The following is a 15,599-nucleotide window of genomic DNA, read 5'->3' as shown; positions in this document are numbered from 1 at the left end:
ACCTTGACAGTTTATACTAGAATATCTGTCATTGTCTATTCCTTCAATTCCATAACACACTTAAATGAACAGTATTATGGGAGTGTGCCCTCAAAGATCGGCAATGTTATGAAACAGACATTTCTGCTTTTTTAGCTTTTTTTGTCCATTGAATTAATTGTTTCACTTTATTATCTCAGAGTATTTTTTTTCCTGACAATTGAGTTGCCATTATTATGCCTAGCACTACGGAAGTGTCAGTTTGGTGAACTAACATACTCTTTTTTCCTTCTCACGTCACTTTCATCACTTCATTAAACTGTGATAAGTCTCACCATGTCAACCATAGATTGTGTCAGGATTTTCAGTTTATTTCACAGTAAAACTAATTAAGTATGCATTGCGACCTTGAAATAGAAAAATGCTGAGAAATGGATAAGCCAACATATATTATATATTCTTTCCAGAGATAATGAAGCTACATTTTCACATGGAGTTTTGGATTTTTTTTTAAAGAAAATACTGATCCTATTTGGATTAGTGACCTACTACCTAGTGGAGCTCTAAATATCACTCAGTAATCCTCAGCAAATCAGAAATCTCAATCTTGTCAGGTTAATTATTTTAAAGCTTGTGTTGCTAGATTTTTTTTCCAAGTAAAATCAATTTAGCAGATTTACAAGGTAAACTTTGCCTTTTGAATAACTCCTGAAACTATACTTTTTATTTTCAATTAAATTTTGTATTAACTCCATATTTAGAGTTTAATATAGAACATTGTTGGCATACGCATCAGGAATCGGAGCAATTTCTGCTACTGTTCATGTAGATTCATGTTTTCTGGGATTGTTACACATGACAAGTGTCGTCCTCTGATCTGGTTCCTTAGGTGCCAACCATTGAGAATGCATGTTTCCATTAGTAAAACGTTTCATCCACTAGTCTCGGATATATTACTCTCCCTGCAAATAATATATAATGAAACACAACAGATGTAAGTGCATACATGCAGACACATGATGGATTAGCAAGGTGCAGTCATGAAGACTTCTAGGGTTCACATCATCAAGGAAGTCTTAGTTCTGTAATATCCTGTACAATCTCATTGATGCCGATATTCTTCCACAGTCCTCTCTGGATCTTGTTCTCTTATCAGCATGTCTTCCAACATTCACAATATCTTTTGTAAATGTTGTTTCCGTTATATTCTACCAAACCTAAAGACAGTTCTTATAGCTATATTAAGCAGCACTGTTCATTCTTACACAACTTGTATAATACATGCAAAGTTGTATATATCCTGTCTCTTCTAATTTTGTAATTAGGCAAGTTTTTCATACTTATGAACACAGTATTCATATTAACATAAAACATCAATTTTTAGCATTATTTTAAGGGAATATTTATTGAAGTCTGAGAGCCATTTTGGAAATCTACTTATCTTAATGGTATAAAGTCACTGGAAATTATTTTTACAGACTTTCCTCTATTCCTCACTTCTGTCTGTCTCCCTTGGTCATACCCTGTTATCCATCTTGATCTGTAACTGCATGTTCAGACATACATGAATTTAAATATCTCCACTCCATGTTTACTGCTTCATTAAGCTCATTCATTCTCTGAATGCCCATGTTTGACAATTCTTACAACCAAAATGCACCTCCATCCCTGTGACTGTACAGGTTCTGTTCTTTTCTTCTGTAAATATAGTTCTTTATTTTCCATTGTAAAACATATCTTTATATCCAAACTCGTATTTCTTCTCTTCCTTGTTCAATGGTACATTGACCTGAAAACATGAAAGCTGTTTAATTCTCCATCTGGCCAGTTAAATATTTGTACACTATCATAAATGCCTAATACAGAATCTCAGTATATTCTAAATTAATGAATGATTTTAGAGTCCTGGACAAACTTGCCTTTCTGCTAGTGATCTTGTAGTTTTGTTTGTTTCTGTTTATTGCTCTCTTCTAACCCCCTTCTTGTCCATCAGCAAATTGTTTAAACATACCCATGTATGCAAACACATATATGTATAATAGGGTAATACTTTTGTCGAACCACCATGAACTCATATCCAGAACAGGTTCACACTATAACTCCCTTCCTTTTATTCTACATAGAAATAAATGTGGAACAATGAATGAAATCATCATTGAGAAAGTTAATGTTTCCTCAAAGATTTGAAAAGGTGAGGGGACATGCAGCTGTGTAGGGGAACAGTGCTTACTGATGATAGAATGTCTTGTGCAAAAGCTCTGGTCTATTCAGACTGCTTTATTACTGTCTGGATTAGGATTACAGAGAAGAATAATAATAAAACACTGGGTTATAACATAAAGATGCAATCAACACAATGCATCCATATTCTTGGCTGAAACAGTAAAAATAACCAAAACAGCACTAGTTTATGACCTAAGTAAGTAGAGTTGAGTTGCTGTCATCTTACATTATGAAAGCTATGGCTCAATCATAATTCAATTATTTGCTTCCTTGTCATCTCTTTCTGAAAAAGTTTGCATGTGTTTTAAAATCATTACTTTTCCTGCCAGTGTTATTGAATTGATTCCCAAATAATTTAACTGATAATAATTTTAATAATTATTTTTGATAATTAACAATCATTTTAATAATTAATAATTGTTAATAATTAAAAATTCAGAATGCTTCAAGTGGCTATCATTATGTTGACTGATTCTCCTCCGGCAAATGTCAGCATCCTATGCTATGTCCCAGCTGCTCTACTTCCAATCCAGATCCCTGCTTATGGCCTATTAAAGCAGCAGAGAACAGGCCAAAGCCTTGGTACCCTGCACACATGTGGGAGACCTGGAAGAATCTCCTGACACCTGGCTACAGATCTGCACAGCCTTGGTGATTGTGGCCATTTGGGGAGTGAGCCAGTGGATGGGAGATTGTTCTCTCTGTCTCTCCTCTCTAAATCTGCCTTTCCAGTAAAAATAAATTAATCTTAAAAAAAATGTTTCCATGGAGAACCATCTTTTTTTGCTCCTGCCTATTCCTGTATCAGCACATCTCACTGTACTCTCACATTACTAAATCCACACCACTTTGATTCTTCCAATTGTCTTTTTGGGTCCCTCATGTATCTCATGCCTCAGAACTTTCCATTTTTCTGGCCTCCTTTTCAGAAGAACACTCTTACCCCAAATTTTCATTTTTAATAAGCGTTAGTCCAAGTGCTGTCTTTTTCAAATGTGTCTTTTCTTTTAATCCTGACAGCTCTGAAATAGCATGTTTCAGTCCCTCACTCAAGTTTTGCCTGGCTTTAATTAGCTTGCAGCACTTATAACCATGAATCATGTTATAGTATATGTATATCATTTTACTCCTTTCCTGTATAACTAATGTATGTTTGGCAGATCTAGTGATTTCAGTATTGATTTTCTATGTGGTAGAATCAAAGCACATTCTTCTCATTGTAGGTACCAAATATGGAATTTTTGTCTAGTAACTTTTTTTTAGGTTTAAATAGCCACTTGACATGAATTTGCTCGAAGATTCAAACAATGATCAGATTTCTCAGTTGATGTCAAAAATAAATTGATGAAACAGGGATGAACTATACATAAGTGCTTATATCTCATTCAAGTCATAATAAGAAAGTGTGCAGTAGTACCTGAAAGCTTCCACTGTACAAACGTCTTTATTTACATTGAAGGCTTCCAACCCAGAGCTGGAATAGGTACATGACAGTGTTGAAATTGCTACAAGGGACTCTGAATCGGAATTTCCTTCTGTACAAGATTACATTGAAGATGAATATGTGCTAGAAAGCTTTATTTGAGACAAAAATAGCTGCTGTCTTAGAATGTCCACTCCAGGAAAAAAAAAAAAAAAGAGCACCAAAAACCTTGTGTAATTTTCAAACAACTGGTAGGAATGGTTTAAGTTAACAAGTAGAAGACACTTTTTGCTGTTAGTTTATAACTTCCTCATTTTCGTCTCAAAAATATCATAGAGCTAAAAAGAATGATCCCCGTGTCTGTGAAACTTTAAGCAAGAATATACATTTAGCACTCAGCACGATAGCATAGTGGTCAAAGTCCTCGCCTTGAACACGCCAGGATCCCATATGGGCACAGGTTCTCCGGGTGGCTCCACTTCCCATCCAGCTCCCTGCTTGTGGCCTGGGAAAGCAGTCAAGGATGGCTCAAAGCCTTGGGACCTTGCACCCGCCTGAGAGACAGAAGAGCTCCTGGCTCCTGGCTTCGGATTGGCTCAGCTCCAGCTGTTGCGCTCACTTGGGGATGAACCATCGAATGGAAGATCTCCCTTTCTGTCTCTCCTCTCTGTATTTCCACCTTTCCAATAAAAATAAGATAAGCCTTTTAAAAAAAGAATATATATTTAAGCTTACAGTGATATTATGATATACTTTTCTTCATACTTTAAAAAGTGTTTATTACTAAGGCAACAAAATGATTGCAACTGGAAACCATTAAGTATGATGAAATAAGCCAATCCCTAAAGGGAAATATCATGTTTTCTCTGATATGTGCTATTGTATCCTTTTGCTTTTTGAATATAATTGTGATTGGAGCATCTGTGATTAAAAAGTAGATTGAAATACCAGAAAAAAAAAAAGGAAAGGAAACAAAGAAGGGATTGAAGGGTGGTGAGTTGGAGAGCGGGACAAGAGTAATTTTCTTAAAATTATACCCATGAGATAAGAAATTCTGCTGTCTTCATGTTACTAAATTTTTAAAAAATATATATTTTTATTTGAGTCACAGAGTTGCATAAGGAAGGAAGGAGGGAAAGGGAAGGAGAGAGAGATTCACCCATCTGTTGGTTCACTCCCCAAGTGACTGAAACATCTGGAGCTGAGCTGATCTGCTGTCAGGAGCCAGTTTCTTCTGTTTCTCTCACACGGGTTTATGTTCCCAAGGACTCAGCCATCTTGTGTTGTTTTTTTCGGCCTGAGCAGGGAGCAGGTTCAAAAGTCGGGCAGCTGACACTTGAACTGGTACCCACAGGGGATACAGATGCTGTTAACAGAGGCTTAGACTACTGTGCCTTGTATCAACAATGTTTTTTATGTCAATTTTTACTTTTTTAAGTTCTATGAAGAGAGTTCTTCATTATCTTATTGAAAATGTGTTTATATGATAGGCAGAATAGCATAGTTTGAGAGACAAGGGTGAGACAGAGAGAGACCTTCCATCTTCTGATTCACTCCAATGGCCACATCAGCCAAGGCTGACCCAGACCGGAGCCCGGAAGGAAGTAGTGACTACTGTCTTTCACAAATTCAACATCCACTCTTGTGTCAGCCTCATTACAAGACATCTAGACATATTACAATATAGAAAGGATGCTGAAATCAAGTCATTTCGTTTTCTGGTGTAAAGGTAAGCAAAACTGGAAGTAAGAATTTGTATACATTCACTCATTTAATGAGACCTGTGTTAATGGCACGTCAGCAAAGTAATAAGTACTTACATTCACACACTTAGAGAGATATAGTTTAAACCAGTATATTTGAAGCAAAGTATTGGTAGATAGGAAGAAGAAAAGAACAAAAGAAGAGAGGAAGGGACAGAGGCAGGAAAGCTTGTTATTTTGAGGCTTAACGGGAATATTTTCTTAATGAAAATTTTCCCTGCTTTTAGGATAATGATGTTGGTCTTTTGAAAAACAAAGTCATATAAAAGCAACTATCCTAGTGGCTAATACACTTTGTGTCAAAAAGTATGGATATTCCCAATATAAGTGAAGTAGTAATTCAGTTTTTTTTCAGGTGCCACTGCAAGTATGCATCCTTCTTACATTTTGTTAAATTGAGGGAACATGTCTTTTGACCCTTATTTTTAAAAAATTATTTTGCATTCTATTAAGAACTGTGAAATACTGAATATGTAGTTATATGAACTGCATTGTGAAATCATCTTGTAAGAATGTAGAATCTTGAAACATTTTTTAGTCATAAAAGCTCAAGTGATTACTTCAGTAATAATACTCTCTCGTTTAATACCCAAATATTTATATTAAATATTTTAAAATTAAAAGCGATAGACATATGTGTGTATACATGTTGTGGTGTCAAATCAAGATCAACATCTTTTTCTGCAGATACTTAACCTTTCTTTACACTTAAAACATTCAAATCTTATCCTGCACACTTTTTAAAAGATAGATATCTAAATGTGATTAATGGGGATTACATTAATTATAAACATTAACAAGAGTGATGGCTAGTAAGAATATCATTATGCATGTTACAATTTATGGAGAGCAGCTGATGAGCTTTTATAAAGATGCATACATATTTCTATAAATTTTCAAAATGATGAAATGCAAATATCTATATCTAACCCAACTATAATCACACTGCTATGGTCCATTGTAAGTCTGTGCACCATCACAAATTCACACAGAGGCTCTACTAAATATTGAAAATAATTGTCACTTTTTTCTAATAATTCTCTATAATACTCTCTTTTTTTCCCAATGTAGGAGAAAACATAGATAGTTTCAATTAAATCACAGTTTAGGTCAAAGTTAATATTATTCTTAATTTTTAAATGTAATATTAAGGGCTCAGTGTGATAGCCGAGAGGCTAAAGTCCTCATCTTTCATGCGCCGAGATCCCGCATGGGATCCGATCTGGCCCAGCAGCTCTGCTTCCCATCCAGCTCCCTGCTTGTGGCCTGGGAAAGCAGTTGAGGATGGCCCAAAGCCTTGAGACTCTGAGCCTGCATGGAAAAGCCAGAAGAGGCTCCTGGCGCCTGGATTCTGATCAGCTCAGCTGGGGCCATTGTGGCTATTTGGGGAGTGAATCAGTGGACAGAAGATGTTCCTCTCCTTTCCTCTGTATATCTGACTTTCCAATAAAAATAAATATTTTAAAAAGGTAATATTAAGATCATCCAATGAGAATGTAGTTTACTATCATTTTTCAAATATGAATTAATCTGTTTTTGTGGCTGACAATTTAAGTATAGCAAAAATTTCAGTGGTTGAAATTATCATGACAATGCCTAGTTTATATAATTTAAATTATGATTTTAGAATACAAGTAATACATTTTTTTATGGGAATAGTGAAATTACAACTTTTCTAATACGTGCTGATCTATTTACAGTTGCATGCCAGGCGTTACTGTAAAAAATGATGACAAAGAAGGTGACCCCTGTAGACTGGTCAGCATCAACTGTCTGAATGAGGAATGGAATTTCACTATGATTGGTCAGTTCAGAGTAAGTAATTTAATACATGACAAAGTAATTTAGCATTTAAAAATACAATGGCTAAGGTCTGTATTTCAAGTGCTTTTATTTATTTAAGACAGATAAATATCTTCTTACATGTACAATTAAGTGTGCTATACATGCATCTTAGTGCTTACAGGATTTTTGTTGAGAACATTAGTAAGTGTTGTAGGGCATGGTTTTATTAGGAAAAAATATAACTGAGTCCTAATAATATATGTATATCCATAAAATGCATTGGATCCTAGGTTAACAATTTAATATTTGAATGCATTAAGTTACTTAACTGAATAGAAAGTAAAATTAGTTTAGTAATTGTTATCAAAATATATGAAACATGAATATTAGTGGTTACTTCTTGAGATGCCCTCTACACGGAGTGTAGATGTTTGTTACACATATTAAGGCACAACCTAGAATCCCAAGCTAACCTATTATAACTAGAATCCCAATTACACCTATTGGAGAAATGATCAGTTGTGTACTAAAAGAGACAATGAGTAGAAGTTTTTTTTTAAGCTTTATTTGTATTTATTGAAAATAGAGAGAAAGATCTTCCATCTAGTGATTCACTCCCCAAGCAGCCGCAACGGCTAGAGCTGAGCCGATTTGAAATCAGGATCCCAGACCCTCTTCTGGGTCTCCCACGCAGGTGCAGGGTCCCAAAGCTTTGGGCCATTCTTAACTGCCTTCCCTGGCCACAAGCAGGGAGCAGGATGGGAAGCAGGGACACTGGGATTAGAACTGGCTCCCATCTGGGATCCTGGCGCATGCAAGGCGAGGACTTTAACCACTGAGCTACCATGCCAGGCCCCAAGACTAGAAATTTTATTGCAAGCCTGAAACAAATTAAAGTCTATAGATAGAATGCTTTAATGCACCATGAAGTAGCCATACAATGGGATTAAAATCAGTGAACAATAGCTAGATGTGTTAATACTTATAAATACTAAAAACGTGTTGTATTACAGAGAGTTTAATGTAAGGCTGTCTCAAGTTCTGCCTTGAGTCAGATCCCACTCCCTGCCAACAGGCCTGGGAAGCAGTGACGATGGTTAAAGTGTTTGCCACTCATCTGGAAGAGCAGGATGATTCCCTGACTCCTGATTTTGAACTGGCCTAGTCACAGCTTCTGTGTTCATTTGGGAAGTGAACCAGCAAATCCAAGATTTATCTGTGTCATAAAAATAATGCTTTTAGGAAAAAAAAAAACTTAAAGCATGTCATCATTTGCTTTTTTTGTTGTTGTTTGGTTGTAACGATTCAGTCTTTATTTGAAAGGTAGAGTTACAGAGAGAGAAAAGAATACAAAAAGAGAAAGAGAGATCTTCTATATGCTGCTTCCATATGATGGTTTATTTCCCAAATAGTCAAAACATCTGGAAGAGGGCTGGTTCAAAGCTGGGAACTACAATCTTCTGAGTGAGACTCCACATGAGTGCAGTGTTTGGACCATCTGCTATAGCTTTTTCAGGCACGTTAGTAGGGAGCTGGATAAGAAGTGGATTAGTCTGGATTCATAAGCAGCACCCATATGGGATGCTGGCAACACAAATGGTGTATTAGCCTATTATGTCATGGTACCAGCCCCCAAACCATTGAATTTTAATATTTTAATTTAAGAATGATACCTATCTAATGTGACAAGCATTATTTAAAATTTAAAACATAAATATATGTATATTTTCTATGATTGTATACTTGTATAGCAGAAGTACAAATGTACAGATAATCATTATACTTGCCAGAGTTACTAAAAAGGATGCTCATGAGAGAATAGGAGGAGAAAAGACATTTGGGAGATTATAGAGATTTTTGTGAGTGCATAATACTTTTTAAAATATTTCTAATAAATATGGTGGAGATAGGGTATTAATTTTAGTATTTCTTTACTTACCAGTAGCATAAATAGTTTAATGAGAAGACACATTATTTCTTTCTGCAATTGGCTTATATTATTCCTTTATTAAAGAATTAAAATTAGAAAGGAGAAAACATAAAAAAATAACAAGGAAGGAAATGCCTCTGTGTAACAGTATTGCTGCAAGTACAGTTTTGTCAAACTTTATGTCCTTGTCAAACATTTAGGAATGATCCTACTATGTATTTTTAAGTTACTTATATTACTTGAAAGTTGGAGCTATAAAGAGGGAGAGTTGAAACTGGGCTGATCCAAAGCTAGGTGCCAGGACCTTTCTCTAGGTCTCCCACATTGGTGCATGGGCCAAGGCATTGAATCACTTTCCACTGCCTTTCCAGACACTTAGCATGGAACTGGACCCTAAATGGAGCAGCTGGGACTAGAAAATGTTCCACTGTGGAAGGCCAGCACAACAGGGAGAGTTAGTATGCTATCCACATATCCTATCATTGCATGGAAGGTCTTTGTTTCTCCCTGTAAATCACCCTCTCAAGTAAAAATAAATACATCTTTTGAAAAAAAGTTTCTGTTTAATATAATTGTAATCACAGTGAATTTTCACTGAAGACTCTATATGTACTACTTATTTTAGTTAATCTAAAATGTCATATCTTATTGAAATAAAACAGTTGGAATCCCCAGAGGAACTACATCAAAGAACTGAAAAACCTGATATGCTTTTAATATCCTTTTTATTCCACAGTAGGTCAGGAGGGCAGAGAAATATTCCACCTTCTTAGAATGTGTGAGGAAGATTTTAAATATAATCTGAGAAGATTGTAACAGGTGACTTATAGGTAACAGATTCTTAAATGCATTAGACATTAGCAAAAACTGTAGAGATTACAGTGCCATCTAAGAGCAACCGTGACAGCATCTTAACAGATCATATGCACAGAGCAGGAGGAGATCCCAGAAGGAACAGGAGGGTAAGAGGAGGTTTGTATCCTAGTCCCAGAGACCCCCACAGGCCTCCCAAGGACCTTCACTTATCCACAGAAGCAGTGGATACTTCATCAAGGATTGTCAGTATGGGCACCAAGGACCATAACCCGACTGGCAAGGAGATCACAGGGAATTTTAGTGCCCTCGTAGTCTGAGAACTCTGAGATCAGTCATTTCCTATTGGATCTATTGCACAGATTTAAGCAGCCCAGAACTCTCCTCATAGGATCTAGTGACATCAAAACAACAGCCAGGAGCCCCGGGTGGTCTCAGAGATAAAAGAATTGTAAATTTCCTTCTGGACTCAGGAGAGGAGCTATTTCTGGTCCTTACTTAGTTCTAACTTTGGCTCCCCATCCTCTCTTGCATTGACAATTGAGGTCACTCTGGAACTCCAAAATTAGCTCAGAAAGACACAGAGAGACTGATATAGAAAGCTTTGAACAGATAGGAAAAAGTTAGCTGGCCTATAATTGCTCCGTCTGTACCTTACTGATCAGGCTCCTGATTTGGCTTTTGCTAGACCTCACAGGGTAGGATGCAGAGTTCAGTAATTCCACACCTGCCAAGTTATTGTCGATTTCTCTGCTTACCTGCCAAAGACTGTTCTATTCTTCAGTTGTTAACATATGGCTTGTTAGAAGTGTAAGTCTGTTTTGATTATCCTAAAATGCACGAAGTTCTGTAACATCTTGCTTGAATACTATAAACTGCTAAATTTAGATATAATAAAAATGTACAAATATATCAAGGAAACACTAATCCAAAAAACTATTGATTTCTGTATTCATTCCACGTAAAATACCTTTTAGACACATAATCTGAAAATTATTAGTATAACTTAGTGCTATACCTTATAAATATGAATCAATATAAGTTGAGAAATATATAGGGAAATATTGAGCTCAAAGAGAAATTAATCTGCTACTAGGCCAAAATTCTACTTGGACTTTTTGACCACAGGTTTGACCTTTAAGTTTGACTTTGCCTTGCATGATTCCTGAAGGAAAGTTGACCACAAACTTGGTTCCTAGCCAGTGTATTCCATTTTACTGCAAGAAGATGTAGTGAAGGACTTGGCTGTGTTCCTTACTGCTCCCCTAGATGTCCTTGTATGTAATTACTTCCTAATCCAGAGTCTTCATTCGGGACCTCCCCATGGATAGCAGAGCAAGAGAAACTCAACTAATACACATTACGACTGCCTCCAGGGAGTTTATGAAGTTTATTAATTGCTTTTGAAAAATACTTAAAATATTCAGTGACAATTTCCTGTCAAATTTATATATATATATATGCATATATATATATGTATTTTTATGGATTTTAATGGGGTATGAGAAAGATCCAGAGATCAGTGTACACATCAGGAAATCAGGAACTCATGGTTTTCAGACAGCAGTGAGTACAGGATGGGAAGCCAGTAAAATAGCAAAAGGTTTTAGTTTCTGAAGTCATCAGTCACTGGAAAAATCCAGGACTTTATCATTTTCTATTAACATAAAGTTTTCTCAGTTTATTTATTTTGACTTGATAGAAACAATAAGTGTCCGAAGCCTTTGAAACACTCGGCATAAGCACCAATTAGAACCGACAGGGACACAAAAGCCGATAATCAGAGAGGAACCTAGACAATAACTAACTTGAAAGTTGGTGTGGCTGTGAATTAATGTGAGGATTTAACACGAGATAAAGTTTTTTCAATCACAGACTTGACAGCCAATTTAGCCCGGATGATATTAGAGTCATATGCAGATATGTATGAAATAGAAAATAAATCACAGTTACATGGTGATTTACTTCTGTTAATGGGATTATATTAAATTGATAACTGAAAGAAATGTTTTTGAATATACATTTCAATGAATTTCTGTGAAGAATGAAATATACCATAAAATGACATTAAGATTTCAGATTTGATATTAAACCCGACAGAAAGATATTACAGAACAAACCTATGTAGGTCAAAGCCTTATTAATTCTAAGCCATGCTCTTCATTATGAGTTAAAATTTTCTATTTTAAATTCATTTTCTTCATAATTAAAGTGGCACAAAGATGCTGAACTCTCTCATTGAAATTGTGATGAGGAATATCTCATCAAATGCATTCTCAATGCCAGTCGCATTCTCAGAATGAATAATACTGTGATATTGTTTTATTCCTTCTCAGTGGAGGGCATTTGGTTTCTAAACAGATCACTGCACAAGAATACGCCACTAAAGAAACTGAGAGTTTATGCTATGAAACTGATCCCTTTTACATTTATAAAAATAAATAAAATCCACTGCTTTAAACCAAGACTATTGATCTTCTGTGATGAAATGATATTTATTATATTCATGGCAATGAATTTTTTTCTGGTAGGATTTCAGTAATATACAAATAGGGTTACATTCATTTAACAGATAAACACACATAGAAACACTTTCTATTTTTTAATCTTTTAATTCTTAAAAAGTTTTATTTATTTTTGATTGGAAAGGTAGATTTGCAGAGGGGAGAAGAGACAAAGATCTTTGATCTGCTGGTTCACTCCTCAAGTAGACTCAAAGGTGAGAACTGAGCCGATCCAAAGCTAGGAGCCAGGAGCGTCTTCTGGGTCTCCCATGGGGTGCGGTGGCCCAAGGTTTTGGGCTGTCCACAACTGCTTTCTCAGGCCACAAGCAGGGAGCTGGATGGGAAGTGAAACAGCCAGGAACTGGTGCCCATATGGATCCTGGAGCATGCAAGGTGAGGGTGTAAGGACAAGGCTGTGGCTCTGGACCCATGTGTCTATATAAATACTATATGAATTTCTAATAATGTGACTTAAAAAGTATAGACTGCTGTTTTGATGCCACAAAAGGAATTCCAATATATCTTTATATAAAATTTCTGTTTTAACACCCGGCTTAGAGACACAAATAAAAGCATTTCATTTATCTTTCATTTCATCTTTGTAATTCTGCTATAAGGTTTTGCAAAACAATCAACAAAAAAGGAAGCTTAAAAAAAGTCCTCTAGTTAAGCTTCACCATCTGTTTTTATTTCTTTAATCTATTTCTGTAATTTAGTTAAATCATGTTTTTACAGTTATCTTCAACAGGAGTAACTTATGCAAAGTCACACTGAAAGAAGTAATGTTCAAATTAGAATTTCATATACATGCATATTGCATACAGGTGGAATTAAGATCACTTCAATGTTACTTGCAAGAATCAAAATAAGAACAACAAAGAAAAAAGTATCAATAATAAGAGTATCTTCTTTTTCTATCTCTCTCTCCGCACCTTCCAGGCCTATATATCAACTCTGCCCACATACACAAACAGGAATTTAGAGATACAAATGCTTACACTTTGAAGGAAATACAGCTGGTACCCTTTGAAATAGAGAAGCGATCCAGCATAATTCTTCTGGACTCTTTTGAAGTTCCTGGGACATAGACATATTCCTGCCTCAAGTCTTTGGAATATTTATACCCAGTGTAATGATTTATGGGCACGTTCATTCTATATAAGTTCTTTTTTTTTTTTTTTTAACTTTCAAAGGAATGCCTTCTCAGTATCACTCTGGGCATCCAACCTAGAATATTAAATAATCTGGACCCAGTGCTATAGCCTAGTGGCTAAAGTTCTCACCTTTCATGCCAGGATCCCACACGAACACTGGTTTGAAAACTTCAAGAGAGACTTTTAAAGACAAATTCATACATTTTTGTCATATTTTAAAATTTAATGTCTTTTATACATGTATGCATTTACAAAATTTAACACCAGAGAAATTGCAATTACCTCACTTATCAGTTCTCTTAATTTTAGTAGTGAATTATATTCAGTGTAATAATACATAAAAATAACTTAAATGCAATAAGTGACAGTTTAATTCATCCCTATTAATGAAACTCTTGTAAATGGTTCTATTTATACAAAACACATGTAAATATTTACAATGTCTTAGATAAAAATGCCTTGTTAGGGAAGAAACTTCAGTTTTAACAATTTTTGCAATTTTAAAAACTGCTCCATGATTAAACATATATCATTGATGAAATGTAAAAATATTTAAGTATATAGTGTCATATGAGAATTTAATTCACATTATGTTTTAAGTTCTTAAAGTGGTAACTCTTCTCTTAAAATAATATTTAGCAGGAGTTAGGGCCATATTATATGTGCAATTGCTCAAGTCATGTGCCTAAAATAAGGTATAGCACCGAGGTGGGGTGTTACCTGTGAGAATATGCGCTTTGGAACAGTTTCTGGGTATCCAAGCTTTGCTTGAATGAAAGCTAGCCCACTGACCATATGCTACCCCCGACCTATGATCGTTATCAAGTATGGCCTGAATTGTAATTGAGATTGACACAAAGATTCAGATAAGCAGGTTATCCTGAACCGTGGAAGGGGCCTCAATAGGATCCAACCACTCACATAATGGAATGACCGGGTAGGAATTCGGAGACAAAAGTTTTGTGATCTGGATAACAGAAGCATAGACTTGAGTGATGTTATTTGAAAACCGAAGAAGGGATCAGCTGCCCAAAGAATATTGACCAATCTGAAAGGCGGAAAGAAGTCAAAGAAATGGGGAATCATGCCCGAGACCTACAGAAAAGGGCACGCTGGCCAACACTAGCTCAGCCCACTGGGATTGATTTCACAGCTTTCCTCCTGGAATTTCAGTATTAAATGCTCTTTTTACCTACTAAATTTGTAATAATCTTATTATAGAAGCAGTAGGAAGCAAATGAACATAGGTTTGAAAAACATTTAAGAAGGAAAATTGATACTACCTGAAAGTGAAGCAGAAATTCTAACTGAATGTTGGTTTGAATGTAAGTGCTGACTAGTGCTGTGGAACGATGCACTTGAAATACAAAAGAAGTCAAATCATTTTAACTTTCAGTAATTATTATTATTTTTTTTTTAGTTTTAACTTCTTTTCAGGGCCATCTTAATTGAGACAACTAGATGAAATTTATATTAATTTAAGGCAAAGGGGCGGAATTAAAGCTAATGGATATCGTCTACGTTGCTTAGAATTCTGTATGTAATTTGACATGGTTAGTATGTTTGGTGAATCCATTTGTCAAGTCCTTAGGTAAGCAGTAGGCAAGCTCATGAACTGAGATCATGCTTTTTAACATTTACTCTTGCATTACTCACTTAGACAGGCATAGCCTCTGCTAATGCCATATGCTATATATACTGAAATCATACTAATATATCATTCACACCAGCATGCATTGGAGAAATAAATAGGATACTGGCAGTTACTTAGCTGAAATAACTAGCGTTACATTAGGTTTGGTTTACACATGAGGAACACATTAACTAGTACAACTGACAATACAGATATATCATCTTTAAAAAATGACCATCTGCATGATTCTGATATTCCTTAGCAGTTTTGAAGTAATAATTTTAGTTTGCACTCTGGAACAAAAGCATTAATTAAAAACGAGAAAGTTGGGCCGGTGCAGTAGCTCAGTGTTTAAAGTCCTCACCTTGTACATGCCAGGATTTCACATGGGT

General features: G+C 35.5%; 1 protein-coding gene across 1 annotated transcript in view; it reads left to right on the top strand.

The window, feature by feature from the left end:
• EYS (eyes shut homolog) overlaps positions 1-15,599 on the top strand; it is a 1,254,974-nt gene that overhangs the window by 44,451 nt on the left and 1,194,924 nt on the right. Inside the window, 1 exon segment of the mRNA XM_040983150.1 lies at positions 7,089-7,203. Within this exon segment, the coding sequence (XP_040839084.1) occupies positions 7,089-7,203 (115 nt within the window).

The sequence above is a fragment of the Ochotona curzoniae genome, unplaced genomic scaffold (genome assembly GCF_017591425.1).
Source record: "Ochotona curzoniae isolate NIBS_2020 unplaced genomic scaffold, NIBS_Ocur_1.0 contig_3819, whole genome shotgun sequence".
Lineage (NCBI taxonomy): Eukaryota > Metazoa > Chordata > Mammalia > Lagomorpha > Ochotonidae > Ochotona > Ochotona curzoniae.
This window is presented reverse-complemented; position numbering and strand designations above follow the sequence as displayed.